Genomic DNA, 19537 nt, shown 5'->3' with positions numbered 1-19537 from the left:
TTTAAATAGGTATTTTAGTACTAAATCAATGACCTAATAGTAGACCTAATAAAAAGTCGGCCAATTGAGAACATGTTGGACAGAACACTCGTAAATGTTGGTAATTATGCAATAAACACTTTGCTCATCTGCACCAAGCTGCTTGAATGAACCTCCACTATCACTCACCAGATTGAGAAACACACCAATACAAGATCTTTCAGACTATATAAATTATTTTTATTTGTTTTTAATATACTTATATATAAATTACATAGTTTTGTATAAGACATGCTCGTTCTTGGCTTTTACCCTGGTGATTCAGCACAAATAAGCAAGCTGGTGGACAGACAGAAAGAATGCATATTAAAAAAACAAATAAGTATTACATAGGTCAATAAAGGAGGAAATAACTGATATGGGGCTACAACAATGCAGAATGTTAATGTTATAGCCTTATTGTCCACTCTCCTGTGAAATGTTGGGAATCGCCTCAGGCATAAACATAGCCACAGAATTCAACAAAGCTGGGAGTTGAAGAAAACACATCCCAATGATCTGAGGGCAGAATATACAGTGGATGAAATGTTAAAAATTATCAATGTAATAAGCATGTCAGATTTTTTTTCTCCATTTTGGTGTTCGGCAATATCCTGTGTTTTTCCCGGCTGTTCGGCACACATTTTTGTCGAGGCAAGTTTGGTCTACGTCCTTTCATTGGTGATTGGTCAACAGTAGGGACTCTTCAATGAATTGTCATTCAACGAGATGACACGTTTTCAGGCAAAAATATTTGACTTGAGAAATACTGCACCAAACATCTTAGATGTAAAATTGAGCAACTAAGACCTCTGCAAAAAGGTCAACATTAAACATGAATTCCGAATATTTTGAGGAAGTGTTATAGATGTTGTACGGCTTCTGAAGAGGGAGAAATAGTAATATTGCCGCTTTTTTCTTGTTTTTCAAGCAAATATCTTAAGGGTGTATGAGGCACAGATGGTCGCCTAGCCAAGTTCTGCTAGGAGCAACAAGAACTTAGTATGCGGACACCTAAGCACATGTAAAAAGTGGTTCTGCTCATTCCCCTGCACTTCCTGAAGAATACTGGACATTGAAATGCTTGGTCGGATAAATAGTCTAAGCAGGAGCAGTCCTATAATCCTGTTTGCATACATACAATTTGCCCTTGAAACAAAGTAAACCAGCCATACAGTACACACTCAGTTCCACAAGACAGGCTTCAGGCTAATATAGCAACATAATGTTTTCGTAAGAGCTTTCATTAATCAGTAATAACAGGTTACAGGTCACTTTACAGTGTCTGACCCCTAGATAGTGAGACCCCCTCCAGAGGTAAAGAAAGGAAGCAGTGCGACAGACAGATTGTCATCCTGACCTCCACAGGTTATTCAGTCAAAGATAGAGGCTTGTACTCAGTCCACATGATTAGAGCACAAGAGTCAGAACAGTCAACTCTTAGCTCCTGCATGGACACGATGAGACAGTGACGTAGATGAAAGTACTGATAACTCATCTTGATATGGAAATAAAAGATCATAATCAAGAGTAAAACAAGTGACTGTCACCATTTTAGTTCAGAGGCTTAAGTTACAGTGGCATTGAGGGCAGCAATAAGGAGTGAGAGTAGGTCTAAGGCAATACTGGTAAGCACCACATATTTGGATGATATCTGGGGCAAGATATCTAGGGGTTTAGGAGGGTAATTCAAGGCAGAGCAAAAAAGCAGTTTTCACTTGTCCTGCATTTTCTCCAGGATGGGCACGATCATGTCAAATTTAGGCCTCTTGGCTGGATCTTCGTTCATACAGATCTTCATGAGCTTGCAGATGTGGGGTGAGATGCCGGGAGGGATGGTGGGTCGTAGGCCTTCCAGGGCCACCTGAGGGCAGAACAGAGAGAGGGAACTATGTCAGAGACACTCTGGGAAGGACAAGACTAAACTGAGACTTGTGTTGAGATTCCCATGTTGTAATGAATCCTATAACTTCTAGCACCCTGAACTCCAGCGGTCTCACCTTCATGCCTATCTCCATGTTGGAGAGGTCAGCGAAGGGCACCTCCCTGGTCACCAGCTCCCATAGCAACACAGCGAAGCTCCACATGTCTGCTGACCGCCGGTTGATCTCCTCAGGCTTCTTCTGCAGGGCTGCATGGGCACAGGACAGACAGAGGCAGAGAGGGAGAATCACACACATAGCTATAGGAGTTCCATACATTACAGTTAGATAAAGCAATTATTTACATTCTCAAAAAAGGTGAAATGCGGTAAGCAACAGAGAGAAAATGGCTGTGTGTGTGTGATGTACCTTCAGGGGCTACCCATGCTGGGGAGTACATCCTGCCTGGACACTGGAAGGAGAACTTGACGTCTGACATGCTGATCCTGGCTGTCATGTCCTCGTCAATCTGTCAAGGAATATCAGGTCATTATAACAGTGGGTTTCAAACACAATGAAGTCATCCACCAAGGCATAAGAAGCATGAGTGAAACACATGACAACTACATCACTGTAGTGAATATGTACTGTTAATGTGAGTCCTTCTCTCACCATGACGCTCTTGCTGTTGAGAGAGTGTCGAGAGATCATGGGCTCGAGCGTGTGGAGGAAGGCCATCCCACAGGCAATGTCCAAAGCAAACTTCACCGCCTGTGTCTGGTCAACCACAAAGTCTGACAGACAGATCCATGGCAGTCATTTTCACACATTAGCAACAGCTGTAACATTGTACTCCTTCTCTAGTAACTAGTACAGTAATATGATTAGCTAAATCTTTTCCAATTCTTAAGCCTGAACTCTAAAACAAACATCCAGGCATATTCGATGAATCAAATCAAAACAAACTTTATTTGTCACATATGCTGAATACAACATGTAGACCTTAACGTGAAATGCTTACTTACAAGCCCTTTAACCAACAGTGCAGTTCAAGAAAGAGTTCAGAAAACATTTAGCAAATAAACTAAAGTAAAAAATAAATAAAAGCAACAATAACAAGGCTATATACAGGGGGTACCGGTACCGAGTACATGTGTGGGGATACAGCTTAGTCGAGGTAATTTGTACATGTAGGTAGGGGTGAAGTGACTATGCATAGATAAGAAACAGCGAGTAGCAGTACTGGGGGGTCAACGTGAATAGTCCGGTGGCCATTTGATGATTTGTTCAGCAGTCTTATGGCTAGGGGGTAGAAGCGTTGGTCCGCGCATGCTTTGAGTACACGTCCTGGTAATGAATCTGGCCCCGCGGCTTTGTGAATGTTGACCTGTTTAAAGGTCTTGCTCACATCGGCTACCGAGAACGTTATCACACAGTCGTCCAGAACAGCTGGTGCTCTCATGCATGCTTTTTGCCTCAAATCGAGCATAAAAAATATTTAGCTCGTCTGGTAGGCTCCTGTTACTGGGCTACTCGTGTCTGGGTTTCCCTTTGTAGTGCATAATAGTTTTCAAGCCCTGCCACATCCAACGAGCGTCAGAGCCATGGTGTAGTAGAATTCAATCTTAATCCTGCATTGACACTTGGCTTGCTTGATGATTCGTCAGAGGGCATAGCGGGACTTCTTATACGCATCTGGATTAATGTCCCGCTCCTTGAAAGCAGCAGCTCTAGCCTTTAGCTCGATGCGGATGTTGCCTGTAATCCATGGCTTCTGATTGAGATATGTACGTACGGTCACTGTGGGGACGACGTTGTCGATGCATTTATTGCTGAAGCCGATGACTGAGGTAGTATACTCCTCAATGGCATTGGATGATTCCCCGAACATATTCCAGTCTGTGCTAGCAAAACAGTCCTGTAGCGTAGCATCCGCATCATCTGACCATTTGCCAAATGGAGGACGGGGGAGAGCTTTGTATGCATATCTGTGTGTGGAGTAAAGGTGGTCAAGAGTTTTTTCCATCTGGTTGCACATGTGTCATGCTGGTAGAAATGAGGTTAAACGGATTTAAGTTTGCCTGCATTAAAGTCCCCGGCCACTAGGAGCGCCGCTTCTGGGTGAGCATTTTCTTCTTTGCTTCTGGCCTTAGAGTTACTCGAGTGTGGTCTTAGTGCCAGCATCGGTTTGTGGTGGTAAATAGACGGCTATGAATAATATAGATGAGAACTCTTGGTAGATAGTGTGGTCTACAGCTTATCATAAGGTACTTTACCTCAGGCGAGCAAAACCTCGAGACATGTTTAATACTAGACATCGCGCACCAGCTGTTATTGACAAATAGACACATCCCCACCCCTCGTCTTACTAGACATAGCTTCTCTGTCCTGCCGGTGCATGGAAAATCCTGCCAGCTATATCCGTGTCGTCGTTCCAACATAAGATATTACTGTTTTTAATGTCCCATTGGTAGGATAAGCTTGACCATAGGTCATCATTTTTATTTTCCAATGATTGCACATTGGCCAATAGAACTGATGGCAGCGGGGGTTTAACTCACTCGCCTTCGTATTCTCAGAAGTCAGTACGACCTCACCCCATTTTCTCCACCTTTTCTTCACACAAATGACGGGTATTAGTGCTTGTTCCCGAGAAAGCAGTATATCCTTCAGACTCGTTAAAGGAAAAATCTTCCAGTTCGAGTAGTCGCTGTTCTGATGTCCAGAAGTTATTTTCAGTCATAAAAGACGGTAGCAGCAACATTATGTACAAGGTTAAAAAAAAAAAAGATACAAACAATGCAAAGAAACAAACAAAATAGCACAATTGGCATATAAAACATCAGCCATCCCCTCCGGCGCCCTTCTCACCTTTCCATGACCTTAACTCAACGTACTGTCCCACATTGGAAGTCTTTAGTACAATGCAGGTTAGTGTGGTACTCACCAGTGCCCTGGTGAAGCACGTTGTAGAGGGAGCCATAGGGCATCCAGTGTGTGATGATGATGGGGTGAGGGGCAGGAGGAGACTGACACGCTCCCAACATTGGCAGCACATTGGGGTGGGAGAATATCCTGGGATGGGCCCGAGGAAGAGGGACACGGGGAAAGAGACACATAGGATGGGACATATGTGGGACAAACCAAAATAACTTCCATACAGATCAACAGGTCAGTAAATAAAAATGTGTAAGAGGCAGACAGACATTATATCCACAGAACAGGAGAAAATACACCTACAATGAACAATAAGCGGGTAAAAAGTTATTACCTGAGTTTGGGATATTCCTCATTGAAGTCTCTGCTCTTTCTGGTGGACCATTCGCGAACCTTCAACACTTTCACCACCACCTCATTTCCCTGCCAGCGTCCGTGCCACAACTAAAGAAAAAAATTATTGAGACAAAGTTCCAGCATAACCTCCACAATATACAGCATAACTTGATGCAAAACATATGCTGATGTGTGTCAGTGTTTCAGAGATGAATCACTTTGTAACATGAGTTGCGGACATCAGTACCAGATAAAACAGCAGTCATGTAGAAACAGCAGCTCCATACCTCTCCAGACTGGTTCTCATTGATCTTAGCCAGGAGGGAAAGCTGTTTGAAGTCGATGCCCGCGGCTTTGTTCAACGTGCCGTTACCTGCACGCATTGACGCACAGAGGACAGAGTTGAAGAGCATAGCTAAAGCCCTAGGTCTGGAAAAAAGCCCTACTATTTCTGCACAATTTAGCACACTGAAAGGCAGTGGAAATGTCATCAGGCACCTTGGGGACTACCAGAGACCTCAGTGGGACATTTACTGGATGTTCACTCCTTCCTATAAACTGTGCCTGATATTCACTTCTTGTTTTCTCCAAGCTTAGTAATGAAAAGCAGGCAGCTAGTAAATGGCTTTGTGGCTGTGGGACTTACGGGGTCGAGTTCTGGTGGTGCCTTTCCAGAACGTGTCCTTGAAGGGGACCTTGGTCAAACTCTGGCCCAACTTCTCTGCTTTCTCTGAGAGGTGGGCGAACACAAAGCAAACTTTGATTAGGTAACAGGGCTAACACATAATAAATCACAGTTTTCTTGCCAACAATGGATGATGCAGAGTAATGGTATGTTGAATACCTTGGAGGGCTTCACGTAGGTGAGGTTTGGCTTTGTCCAGAGGAGTTTCTCCATACTTATTACAGATGTTCACCTGAGCTCCATTAGTCACCAGGTCCTGAGGAAGATAGACATCAATGCAACTCCAGTGATACATGAACTGTTGTTCACATAGAAACAGACAGTACCCACAGTAGACCACCAGGGGGCATACTGACCTCAGCCACTGGGTCCTGACCCCAGAAGCAGGCGTAATGCAGCGGTGTGTTGCCGTGCTCGTTGGCAGTGTTGACGTCTGCTTTGCACTGGATCAGCTAGGAGACCAAACCACAAGATTAGATTAGACACAACACAAGGCTGTCCAGATCCTGTTTGGATTATATATAGTGATGCTAGTAATCCACCTATGGCAGGCCTGGAAAAGGATTTCTCCTGTCTGCTCATACATTCCAGAGGTATTGTGACATGTCTAATATTAAACCAAATCATAACTGTGGTCTGCAGCACTACGAAACCAGAAACCTGTCATAGCAGACTAACACTACTGCATTGAATGATATAAGATTTGAGAGTTACTCGAAGGACCAGAAAGAAAGATCATTATTTGAAAGAAAATAACAGACTTGATTACCTAAGGCAAATCACTGTGTGTGTCAAAGTGTTTCATTTAGACTTGCGTTGAAGACGCTATGTTGCAACTGGGTACAGTTTAAAAACAATATCCATCCAACACTATTTGGTGCCAGTGTCTCTCCCTGTGAAATGACTGATGTCAGCACTGCAACAAGAGTAGACAAGTCTTAATGATGCAGTGAGTTTGGGTGTTGAGCAGCCATCAACTCTGATTTCATAAGTTCCTTCCTGGGCTTTTATAGGGGAAGCAAAATCAACCTAAAGAGCCCTTAATTGAACTCAAGTGTTTGTTTCTGTGTGTAGGTGTGTTTAAGTAGTGTGTGTGTGTGTGCAGTATGTGTCCACTCAGCCCCACCTTGCCCACGATGTCTCTGTGGCCGTGGCTGGAGGCCAGGTGCAGGGGCGTGTCATCTCCTCTGTTCATGACGTTGATGCGAGCCCCTCTCATGATGAGCATGTCCACCACGCTGGAGCGGCCTTCCCTGCAGGCCCAGTGGAGAGGACTGAAGCCATGGTCATCCCTGAGGACAGAATACAGCACCACATTAACATCACACCGTACTGCTTTCACACCACAGACTGCTTACTACTAGCAATGAGGAAAGGGAAATGATATGAAAACATATTTATTTGTAAAATGACCAGAGGCTAAATATGACACCACACAACCCTGTAATATAACAGCAGCATAGAACTGAAACTTCCTAGCAGGACTATTTATTGCTAAGTAATGGTGTAGGACTATCTGGATTCTCAGTGCTAAAGGATGTGAGATACTGCTACTTACAGCATAGGCTTGTTAGTAAATGTGAGGTAGGCAAACACTCCCTGTGCCTGCTAGGCCTAATGGCTGTGTGTCGATGCCTAATGGCATATAGAAACAATAAAATGCCTTTAAGTAAGCCTTCAAAGTGTTTATATCTATTGAAAACAGCAGAGTGGAATTAGGAAGTAGACAGGGGAATGCAGTGCAGCAAACTAGTGGGCAAAAACAGCTGATCTTGATTGATAATGAAATTCAGTCAACATCCAGCCAGGAAAGAGAAACTAAATGTGAACTCAGCCTGCCCTGCAGTCAGTCACAGCGACAGAGAAGATGTGCTGCTGGCAGTGGTAACCCATCCCACTCTGCCTTAGTCACAGTGACAGAAACACATGTTAGGACAGTGGCCTGACTGGCCTCAGTGACAGGACAGGAATGATGCCTCCTTACTCCAGCATCCCAGCAATGACCTTGAGAACCTAACAGTAACAACGACAGTCAACCAGACAGTGGCAAGAGAGAGCTGGGTTAGTGCGTTCAGTTCGATTGAACGTTTGGTACGTTGTGTAACGCTTTGTACTGAACGACACCTTTCTCCAAAACGTTCTTCAACGTTCTTCAACAGACTGACGTACGTTCGCTCCGTTTGGTGGGTGTGGCTTGAAGAATTGAGTGATGTAATTAAAAAGGGCAGCAGCCATGCTGACAGCGGTTCCCAACCTCAGCATCTCCAACCCTTCCCAATTTCTCAACTGGTCGTTCAGAACAGCACAATAAATGTTTAATTGAACATTTCATTACATGTGTTCATACTGAATGCAGCCCAGGCAGAGAATGTGTGCATGAAAAGGAAAGCTAAACAGAAAGAGGGACAGTCAGAGGGAGAGCTGGCCAGAGTATAGTAGTGAGGCAGTCAGGAAAGGGGGACTAAAACAACAGGCCAATCTTTCTCTGCAGGCCTTATAAGGGTCAGGGAGACTTCCTTCACCAGGGGCACACACGCACACACACAACTCCCCAGCTGCTATGTCATCCTACATTTCTCTGGCTACTACTGCGTTCTCCTGTCACTGGCCTTCATCACCTCAGCCCCTCCCCACAGATCCCTCTCTCCCCCTCAACTCACAGAGCAACATTTGGAGAGGAATTTGACGATGAAATTTCCATTCCCCACTCATTCCGGAATTTCAGAAGAATTTCATAGGGCTCTGATGAGCTTGTGATTTGTGCCAAGGTGTATGAACCTCTGCGTATAAATGAAATCATGCTGCACTTGCTAGAAAGACAGTGAGAGAGAAAAGTGCTGAATGCTTATATCTGGTGGTTGAGAACTGAGGGGGTATTGTGATGAAAGCAGGCCCTTTCCTGGAGTCCTAACCCTCCACTTCCACAACAACATACACACAGGAGACTGTGTTCCAGGGAAAACAGCCTCAATGAGGCCCACAGAGACCCTGCCTCCCCAGACACACACCATACGGAAATATGGGTGGATGACGTCGTATAGATGGGATAAATATGTTCTTACAGAGGCCCTCTCCAACAGACAATGGCTCTCAAGCAGAGTTAATTCCACAGCTGCACGATATAGGCCCCCCCAAAATCTAATTGCAATGATTATTTTACCCCTTTTTCTCCCCAATTTCATGGTATCCAATTGTTTAGTAGTTACTATCTTGTCTCATCGCTACAACTCCCATACGGGCTCGGGAGAGACGAAGGTTGAAAGTCATGCGTCCTCCGATACACAACCCAACCAAGCCGCACTGCTTCTTAACACAGCGCCATCCAACCCGGAAGCCAGCCGCACCAATGTTCCGAGGAAACACCGTGCACCTGGCAACCTTGGTTAGCGCACAATGCGCCCAGCCCGCCACAGGAGTCGCTGGTGCGCGATGAGACAAGGATTTCCCTACCGGCCAAACCCTCCCTAACCCAGACGAAGCGAAGGCCAATTGTGCATCGCCACACGGACCGGTTACGACAGAGCCTGGGTGCGAACCCAGAGTCTCTGGTGGTGCAGCTGGAGCTGCAGTATATAATTGCAATTATTTTAACCAAATATTGCAATTTGACACACGATCAAAACACAAGTCAGTATAAATGTATGTACATATTATGTGTGAGTGAGTGTTTGTGTGTTGGAGTTTCAGTGTGTTTGTGTGTGTAGAGCCCTGAGAGTGGGCATAGAGACAAAAATAAAACGGTCAATGAGGATACAAGGTCAGCTCAGATAGTCTGTGTAAGCTATTTTGTTAGCTATTTATCAATCGTATTGCTTGGGGATAGAATCTGTTAAAGAGCCTGTTGGTGCCAGACTTGACGCACAGGTACCGCTTGCCGTGCAGAAGCAGAGAGAATAATCTATGGCTTGGGCGGTTGGAGTCTAACGAATTTCTGGGCCTTTCTACCACACCTCCTGATATAGATGTCCTGGATGGCAGGAAGTTTGTTTAATTACCCTTTAAAATCAAATGCACAGGCACCTAGACCATTTGTTTGGTTAACCTGGACATTTTACTTCATATTATGAGGAATGTCTTACCTTGCTTTAAAGTAGCGTATAACCAAAATCCCACCATAGAAACACGGAGGCAATTATTTGAGGCTTCCTCATATGCGTTCTCCTGTTCAATTGGTTCTTTCCACTTATTTTATTGTCTTGCAGCCAAAGGCAGCATTCCTAGTCATATTAGCAACCCATGATAAATTGTTGCTCTGATCTTTAGATCTCTCCTCTCAAAATTTCAAACAGATATTTCCATCTCTGTCCATGAAACTGCAGTGCACATTTTAGAAGTGTTTCCCCACCAAGTGCATTACGGAACATTCACACATAGACCTACCGCCATGTGTACATTGCTGCGCCTAGTGTGAAGAAATACTAGTTCATCAAAGTGGCGTACGTCCACGACTTAGATACCCATCGTGGGGACTAAGTGAGCATACCCAATACACACTAAACAATATGTGGGTGGGGCCTCCTGAGTGGCGCAGCGATCTAAGGCACTGCACCGCAGTCACTACAGCCGGCCACGACCGAGAGACCCAAGAGGTGGCGCACAATTGGTCCAGCGTCGTCCGGGTTAGGGGAGGGTCTGGCCGGCCCAGGATGTCCTTGTCTCATCGCGCAATAGCGACTCCTGTGACAGAGGAATGTATTTCTGATTGCGTGCAGGGCCTTAAATTTGGCAGAAGCCATCAGGCCTGAGTAGTGTAGAGCCTGAATATTGTGGGCATGGGTAGAGCTCAAGCTTAAAATGAATGCCTGTGCAGGGCTCTTACCCAGGCCAATGAGTCAGTCAGTGGAGACAGGACAGGGGGGTGTCGCCGACTTTTTCCAGCCGGTTGCCCAGGGGGCTTCAGAAGGGCTTTCTCCTGCCGTCCTGGTTGCCCCCCCCGGGTGGGGTTACCTCAGGCAGTTCCACCTGCCAACAGGGCTCAGATCAGCAGACGGAAGAACTCCGTCTACACTGTCTCTACGCTGAGCTCACAGTGAGATCATATGACAAACATCAATGGCCTGATATGGATCTACTCAATCCTCTTTCACACTAGTCTATTTGAATACTGTAAAAAAAAAAAAAAAAAAACTCACAAGTTACAAGCCATCCACAGAAATGAGAGCCAAGCTACCAATTAAAGAGGCATGACCGTGATTTGAGAAATCTCATACTGGTTTAGTGTGACTGTAGCCTACAGTAAGATTAGTTGCAGCTGGCTCCAGTGGGATCTGGGAAGGCCCAGAGGGTAGAGCTGGCTCCAGTGGGATCTGGGAAGGCCCAGAGGGTACAGCTGGCTCTACAGTTCACACACTAGTCCAGGGCCAGCCCCTCCAACACAGACATAACGTTATGTTAGTGACCCTCCCAGACTACTGTCTGCTCTGCCCAGTCAGGTGCTGGGCTATATGGGTTAACTACACTACCACCCTTCCCCCAGGGAATTAAATATAAACAGCATTCTCTGTGACCGTACACAATCCACCCTCCCTCTTCACCAAACAAGGAGCCTCATTACCATGGTATGTCACAGCACAGATTTAAGGCCTAATGATGTTCACCCACAGCAGAACTCTACAGAAGTGAAACTATAATTCATGTTGAGGATGATTTATTCTTGAATGTGCTTTTATTATAGCTACAGATAGTAGGCCTACAGCCATGGTTGACACTCCTTTACCACCCAGCAGACTGGCAGAACAGTCCACACACACAACATTATGAAGAGTGGGGGTTGGGCAGAGCCAGGGAGTCATTTTTGTAATGTTCTGGTGTCAGCTATTTTATGCTAAGTGGACCAAATACACCGACTCTCTGAACCACCTGCGTTTACACAGGCAGCCCAATTCATATCTTTTGACCAATTTATCAGCTTTTTTTTGCCAATAAATTGGCTTGTGTAGACACAGCCAATGTTATCTTTAAGAGTTTTGATCTTCAGTGCAGGAATAAAAACTCGGAGATAGGTGTAAGACATAAAATAAGAACTACGGTAGAGTAGGCCTAAATGGAAGATCAGACTTCACGACACACCCAACCAGACTGCACTTCAAAAAAATACGGCACTCATTAGCATACGTTTGTAATTAGCTGGTCCATCATGAGGAAATGTTGAGGGGAAATGAGTGGCACTATCTAATACCACTGGGAGAGGAGTACAGGAAACAGAAGAATGCACGAGAGGAAGGTGTTATGGCTCTGCCACTGCCTCTGCATTCTTTCTGCAAAAACTGAAGACACACAAACATGTTTCCATCTACGGTAAAGTCACTCCGGTGACTAACTCATGAAGCTGGTTGAGAGAATGCCAAGCGTGTGCAAAGCTTTCAAGGCAAAGGGTGACTACTTAAACAAATCAAAATATATTTGAGTTTCTTCTAACATGTTTTGGGGTTACTACATGATTCCATATGTGTTGTTCACTATTATTTTACAATGTGGAAAATTGTAAAGAAAGAAAAACCCTTGAATGAGTAGGTGTCCAAACTTGACTGGTACAGTATATCTACAGAAATAAGACCGGTCTTGATTCTGTTGCCTGTTTGTTTAATAGCCTACTGATTCCGTGAACACTATGCTGTAAAGACTATACTTTCTCTCTCTCTCTCTCATTAGTACAGACGAATGTATTTAGTGCTGTTTACAGTGTACCAAACAGGCAGAAAGATATTGCAATCTAACAGCTCCTGTTTGTCACCACATATGCATGCAGCTCTCGCTCCTATGCCCCCATTTTTCTTGATCTCCTTGTTATTACAATTATGATCATTATTATAATAATAATATTAAGTAATGTCATTATCATTAGTAGGCTTGGTATAGCATCCTTGTATAACCACCATCGAGCTGTAGGCCTGAGAGCGCAACCTGTTTAGTCTAAAGCCTATACTTCAATATATAGACTACTGTATCAATCATTCATGCCATCACACAGCATACAGAGACATTCATGCATTGAAATGCAATCAAGCATTCTAGTTTTAAAATGAAATAAAGGAAGCTTTGAATAATTAACCTAAACAATAAACCACAATTCACCAATGCATGTTTTTTATGCTGTAATAAAGGCCATAAATCTCTTTATTGTTAAAACAGACTCTGGTACACTTATTTACTGTTGCTTACACAGTTGGTCAGTGTGAGGGACAGCCAGAGGGAGATGGTCAGAAAGTTATATTTTAATCTAACAACAACTGTTTGACACACATAATACTCCCAAAAGGCTTGATCCTATACCCTCCCCTTTCTTGATCTCCAGTAATTTCCACGACTAAGTCATACGTTTTCCACAGATCTGACTTCCCCTTTCCGTCCTGCACAACCAGTAAACATTTGCCCGTTTCTAATGTATTTTTCACATCACGTGTTACGGTGTTCACAGTTTAAAACCAATTTCTTGATGTGATTATGTTCGGCTATAGGTCAGATGCATGCGATGCTTACATGTTTCACATAAAGAGAGCAAGGGTTGAGGGAACAGCAAATGGTTTTCATAAACAAATTAAGGATTTCATTAACAGAACTTTTCAGTCAGAAACAAGAAAGAAACTAATTGGCTGAAATTGAGACATCTGTGGCATTGTGTTGTGTGACAAAACTGCGCATTTGAGTGGCCTTTTATTGTCCCCAGCCCAAGGTGCATCTGTATAATGATCATGCTGTTGGATCAGCTTCTTGATAAAACACACCTGTCAAGTGGATGGATTATCTTGACAAAGGAGAAATGCTCACAAACAGGGATGTAAACAACTTTTTTTGCATATGGGATGTCTTTTGCTCATGAAACCAACACTTTACATGTTGAGTTTATATTTGTGTTCAGTATGTATGTATGCATGCAGGTACAAGTCAAAAGTTATAAAATAACACATGGAATGAAGTGTGCCTTGAATTCTAAACAAATCACTGAGTGTCACCAGCAAAGCACCCCCACACCATAACACCACCTCCTCCATGCCTCACGGTGGGAACTACACATACAGAGATCAGTTCACCAAGATTCTCCAATTTGGACTCATCAGATTAAAGGACAGATTACCACTGGTCTAATGTTCATTGTTTGTGTTTCTTGGTCCAAGCAAGTCTCTTCTTATTATTGGTGTCCTTTAGTAGTGGTTTCTTTGCAGCAATTCGACCATGAAAGCCTGATTCACGCAGTCTCATCTGAACAGTTGATGTTGAGATGTGTCTATTATTTGAACTCTGAAGCATTTATTTGGGCTGCCATTTTTGAGGCTGGTAACTCTAATGAACTTATCCTCTGCAGCAGAGTTAACTGTGTATTCCATTCCTGTGGCGGTCCTCATGAGAGCCAATTTCATGAGAGCCAATTTCATCATAGCGCTTGATGGTTTTTGCAACTGCACTTGAAGAAACTGTGCAGTAAAACATCTGGCAGTGCTCTGTGTGGGACTGTGTTTTGCTTCACTGCATACATGGCTCCTCCCATGCAGTTTACCTTGAGGATACTGTTAACAGTAGAACGTTCTCATCTCCTAGGTGTGGAAACAATCAATGATGCTTTGGCGGCTGCAATGAACAGCACAAGGAAGCAGGATTGGACCCCCGTCTCTGTCAACGTGGCCCCTGCCACTCTCACCATCCTCACCAGAGAGGTAGTTACTAACTAACCCATCCACACCGTCATCTCCGTTACACAGAGTATTAGTAGGGGTCATGTCAGAATGGCTCTCTCCTGACTGATGTGTCCCCTTGTCCTCCCCAGACTGAGGAGGTTGTGTCAGAGTGCCGGGTGTGGTCAAAAGACCAACTAGTGAAAAACAAAATAAAAATGGTCATAACTGGGCCACCCGTCTTAAAGCTGCCCCACACAGAAACACAGGAGAATTCTCTCTGCCTGTCTTAAAGCTGCCCCACACAGACACACAGGAGAATTCTCTCTCTGCTTGTCTTAAAGCTGCCCCACACAGACACACAGGATAATTCTCTCTCTGCCTGCCTGTCACACACACATTTGTTTCCTCTGTCCAGCCCACAACAATTCCCTGGCTTACACTCCTCCCCTTTTCACATGCTCATTTTTGGAGGGTTGTAGACCGTTCCCCAGAGGCTTGCGTGTTATTCCTTGTAAGGACATTTAGCATTCCACTACACTGCATCTTGCGTTTACATTTTTGCACCCAGACGGACACAGAAAGGAGCTCACAATCACCTTTACTTTAACTAGCAGTAACTGAGAAAGTGTAGAATGGGGATATATAGGACATGGTGGGATTCAACAGGGAAGAAGTGGATGTTTGTACAGTCGGCTATAAAAACCCATGCAATCACAGTTATAGCAGGGGCTGAAAGGCCCAGTATGAAAGTGTCTTCCCCACGGGGAAAAATATACATCACCCTGACCAATAAGGAGGACTTAACAGGCAATCAGCTAATGGAGAAGGGCCACGTGTTCGAGTGGCCGTGTACACTCACACAAATACAATCCATGCATCTGTATACCATAGGCTACTTACAACAGTATGAACACAAATAAAAAAACAATGAAAGCTGGTCAAAATATCTCAACATAATGCTCTGTAACGTCTAAGCAAGGTAGTCAACAATCAAGCCTCCGCATGAGAGTGAGATGAACAGCTTCAGACAGCATTCCCTGGGGGCAACAATTATGTCTCTATAGCTCTATCTGGATGCAGAGATAGGCATGAATATAGAACTCATGTCACCCTCCTCCAGAAATGTCTGAGTTCCATCAGTGGGGACAAGCCCTGCCAAGTTTCCCTTTACTGAGTCACCCGAGGATATTTACAGTAGAAGAGGCCAGGATGCATGATGAAGCCTGCTTTCTAATGGACCTCCAAATGCAACCATTAGAGCTAGGCTATAGGTTAGCAGTCTATAATAGAGTCAAATGAAAACAGCCACACAAAAATAGCTAAGGCAGGAAGCACCAATTATTTTTGTAGTTGTAGCATCTTTGCTCGGTCTTTGCCCAGTAACCTAATACAAATAGGTAGTCAACAAACAGATTTCAGGGCAATGGTAATGAGAAAACATATCCAAGACATCTGCCATCCTTTAGCTTCATTTAAAGTTCCCATACCAGGCCAAGTCACATGTCCGGAAAGCAGTGGGTTCCAATCTCAGGTCAAGTTCACACAGAGTTGGGGAGTCGGGCTGGCTGGGAGCCCAGCAACAAACAACCCTCACACTCCTCGACGACAACATCAAAAGAAAGACGATGACTGTGCAATTAATTACCCAGCAATATTTGCCATCAGCTTTTTATGTACTAGTAAACCAAAACAGATCCATGTCCTCTCGTTGTACATGGGATGATGTGGTGGGTCTCTGTACATTTCTGGAAGCTTTCCCGTTTCAGCTGTGTGGAACTAATTATCGGCACACAACTCAAGGCTCATAACATCACGGGGGATTGGCGAAGAACAGACGTAAAAGTATTAAATGCCTAAATCTGAATCCCTCGAATGACTCCTCCAAGCAACTGTGTCATTTGTGTATTTTGCTATGGAATAATGACTGAGCAGTCCAACATTTGGGTGTGACAACCTATTTTGACATCTAAGGGTGAGTCCAATAAATATGTGGCTTCCTGATAGCTGGTCACAAGTTGCTGTGATGCCTATATACATGCATGATTCTGAGACTTGATACTGAGACTTGATAGCAGGTGACATAACATCCTTTTACAATGCAATTCAACATCAGAAAGTTGTTTTTGAGATGCTCTGAGCACAATAAAAATGTATTTTACAAAGTACTGATAAGTTAGACTTACCCCTGATTCAGGTCATTCTCTGTGTTGTCCAACCACAGGCGAACAGCTACTGCGTTGCCTTCCCGGCACTGGGTAAAAATATCATCCATGATGGCTCACTCTGCTTCTTCTGTTAATTTACACTGAGAGGCGGTGATGGGACTGGAGTGTGAGAACTGGAATACACAAGGGAGGCAGCCAAAGGAATTCAGGGGTGGCCTGGAGTGCATTCGTCCCTCAAAGGAGAGAACAGCTACAGTCGGGGACAAGACTGGAGACGTACAGCTACACTACAGCGAACCAGTGGCACATATCTGAAAAGACAAACATGAGAAGGATGATAATCACCGGATATAACTACATGCTTTTAAATACATTCTAAGCATGATTGGGAACACTGTTTCAACTTCCAACCAATGCATAGACTAATAGATGTTGTGATTGACCCAACACCTGGTCGTGACTCAAACCATCTGTTCTGGGACAGATGACGAGCTGTGCTGTAACCCACTACATTTTGAAACCCTGTTTGAACAATTTCTCAGGACTAGAAGAATACAAACTGTAAAAGGAAAAAGTCAATGCATATGCCTTGTGGTGTACTGTGGGTTACATAGCTAGGCTACATACAAATGTATCATTTTTGTTTTAGTGAAGACTGATTCTAACTTCATAGATGAATGTATTGGTAAAGCCAAGGTGACATATTAATGCTAAACACATATCCTGGATATTAGCTTACATGCATACATTTGACTAACGCCATAATGCCATTTGACGAACGTTGGCTAATACCATAAAGCTAGCTAATTTACCTGACAGAGTATGCAATTACTAGTTGGCAATTACTAGTTGGCTATAGCCATATAACTAGCTAGCCTACTTAGTGATGCGATTTATTTGGGATGAATCCAAATGTTACTCTGTGTAAGTTACATTGTTCAAAGAACGTGTATTCTTGTGTGAACCACAATCAGGAATTACTAGCTAAAGACAGACCAACTTGTCATAGCTAGCCACTAAGCTAACTGGCCCGATGCTCCTACCCGGCTTTCCAGATAGCTTGCTGGCTAGTAACGTTAGCAGTAGTTTTAAACGTTTTGGATACCCGTGTAAGAGAATAGGCTGCTGAAAAAGTCCAATGCTATACTGTGGCTAGTTACTGTCCTAAGTACCTAACAACTTTGTTTCACAACAAGTTATACATAGTTTCATTATAAAGGCCCCGTAAGGAGGGAGACCGTTGAAGAAGTTTCAATCAGTTTGTTACTAGTTGACGCTTCTTTGGCCAGTCCCTTTTTCCTCGCCTTCTTCTTTGACTTCAGACCAGATGCCTGAAGCTAGCAATCTCGATAGCAAACAAACCCGAGAAATAGGACGATTTAAGTGTGAATACATCAATGTAAAAATACACTTAGTTTTACTTACCCGATGGATTCAAACAGCATAGATAATTCGACTGAGAAATAGTTAGTTATACTGGGATTGAAGCAGACTGTCTACGTCCCCAGTGTCCACACCCTCGTCGTCGTTTTACGTGGGAGAAAAACGATTTGGCCTCGTCCACTACCAAATGCCCCATACTAGCGCCCTCTACCGGAAAACATACTATTCTTTCTTGCGTGAAGATACACCTCCGTTCCTCCAGGGCACGTTTTTCCCTCGGGTTTTAATGACACCTTTAATCTAGGGCTAGGGGGGTTCCTCCTGTGGGGGAAGACGAGAGTTTGAGGAGAGAACAGTGAAAGTGTCTTCCAGACTTAATGATGAAAAGCTTGTTTTGTCTGTGGCCATGGATCTTGGATGGTAATTCAAAATATAGGGGAAACTCCAAGATAGTAAGGAGTTTTAGCTTTGAGAATTATTGCTGAGACATGTCATAAATAACTCACTGTAAATGCAATGCCTCATCATTTCCACTAGGGAGCTGTATAAACCAGCTCTTCTCTACAGTGATAGGCAGATGAGTTGAAGAGGCATAACCCCCAAGCTGCCTGCAGATATAGGTTCACTCAAAGAATTTAAAGAGACAAAAATATGAAATTTCATTCTGCTTGTCTCCTTTGTTCCAGCGGTTTAGGGGTGTTCCACTGTGTTACATTAGAATATGTTATGCCTCAAAAATCAAGGCTACACTCAGTCTTAACCCTTGTTGTCTTAAGGGTCATGTTAAACAGCAGAGAAAACCCCCTAAATGATATTTTTTTAACTTGAAATTTGATGACTTTTCCTAGAGCATAAATGCTGCAATTGTGGTGGTGAACATGCACCTGCATTTCTGAAGTGTCCTGTTAGGCTGAAGGATACGGAGGTGGTAAGAGTAAGGGCTGTCTCCTATCCGGAGGCAGTGAGAAGAGTGAAGTTGAATAAGTAATGGTATTAGGAGTAGAGACACAAGATGTTCCTTGTCAACAGAGGGATCCTGACATGTCGCATGTTAAGAAGATGGACTTTGTAGCGTTTATTACTTTGGTTATCAACTGCACAGTGCAAAGGGAGAAAAATCAGAGAAATTAGCCATCATTGTAAGCGCGGCTCAGCGTTTTTGGGGACTCGGGGGATTTTTACAGAGCCATTAACAAGGAAGCCTGTTGATTAATGCTCCGTCCTCATAGGGATGTGATTTGAATGTGACTAAAAGAGTGGGATGGTTGTTTGATTCATTTTTGTATTATCTCAGGCCCCCCGCAATGGAATATATTATTATTTATTTGTTTCAATACCCCATACAGTAGGTAGCGTAGTCTGCCATACAACTTTAAAGAAGAAGGGGGGTGGTCTACAACAGACCCATGTTTGGAAAGTCTTTACGTTCCTTTTACGTTCCTTTTAGAACACGATACATTTGAAAGCGACGCTAGGGAATCTAAAAGCGCCTACCCGTTTTCTCGATTTTCGTCAACAGTCGATTGCTTGCCTTACTAC

At 43.8% G+C, this 19537-nt stretch overlaps 1 protein-coding gene across 1 annotated transcript; it reads right to left on the bottom strand.

Moving 5' to 3' along the window:
- Positions 1–197: 197 nt before the first annotated feature.
- Positions 198–18198, bottom strand: LOC112267274 (integrin-linked protein kinase). The gene is made up of 13 exons (XM_024445530.2): positions 18041–18198; positions 16634–16926; positions 6965–7130; positions 6195–6290; positions 5998–6094; positions 5800–5883; positions 5441–5526; positions 5152–5261; positions 4828–4955; positions 2553–2674; positions 2310–2409; positions 2019–2149; positions 198–1882 (listed from the first exon to the last, which is right to left on the bottom strand). The coding sequence occupies exons 2-13, from the start codon at positions 16720–16722 to the stop codon at positions 1733–1735; spliced, it is 1359 nt and encodes a 452-aa protein (XP_024301298.1). The 5' UTR covers positions 16723–16926; positions 18041–18198; the 3' UTR covers positions 198–1732.
- Positions 18199–19537: the final 1339 nt, after the last annotated feature.

The sequence above is a fragment of the Oncorhynchus tshawytscha genome, linkage group LG14, assembly GCF_018296145.1.
Source record: "Oncorhynchus tshawytscha isolate Ot180627B linkage group LG14, Otsh_v2.0, whole genome shotgun sequence".
Lineage (NCBI taxonomy): Eukaryota > Metazoa > Chordata > Actinopteri > Salmoniformes > Salmonidae > Oncorhynchus > Oncorhynchus tshawytscha.
This window is presented reverse-complemented; position numbering and strand designations above follow the sequence as displayed.

What these genes read in the sequence shown, in the direction of transcription:
- LOC112267274 (XM_024445530.2), bottom strand. Translation starts at nt 16,722, where the DNA reads ATGGATGATATTTTTACCCAGTGCCGGGAAGGCAACGCAGTAGCTGTT. An exon ending in GAGAATGACCTGAATCAGGG is followed by an intron (nt 7,131 to 16,633) that starts GTAAGTCTAACT and finishes TTCTGTCCTCAG; the next exon opens with GGATGACCATGGCTTCAGTC. An exon ending in AGCATGGGTAGCCCCTGAAG is followed by an intron (nt 2,150 to 2,309) that starts GTACATCACACA and finishes GTGCCCATGCAG; the next exon opens with CCCTGCAGAAGAAGCCTGAG.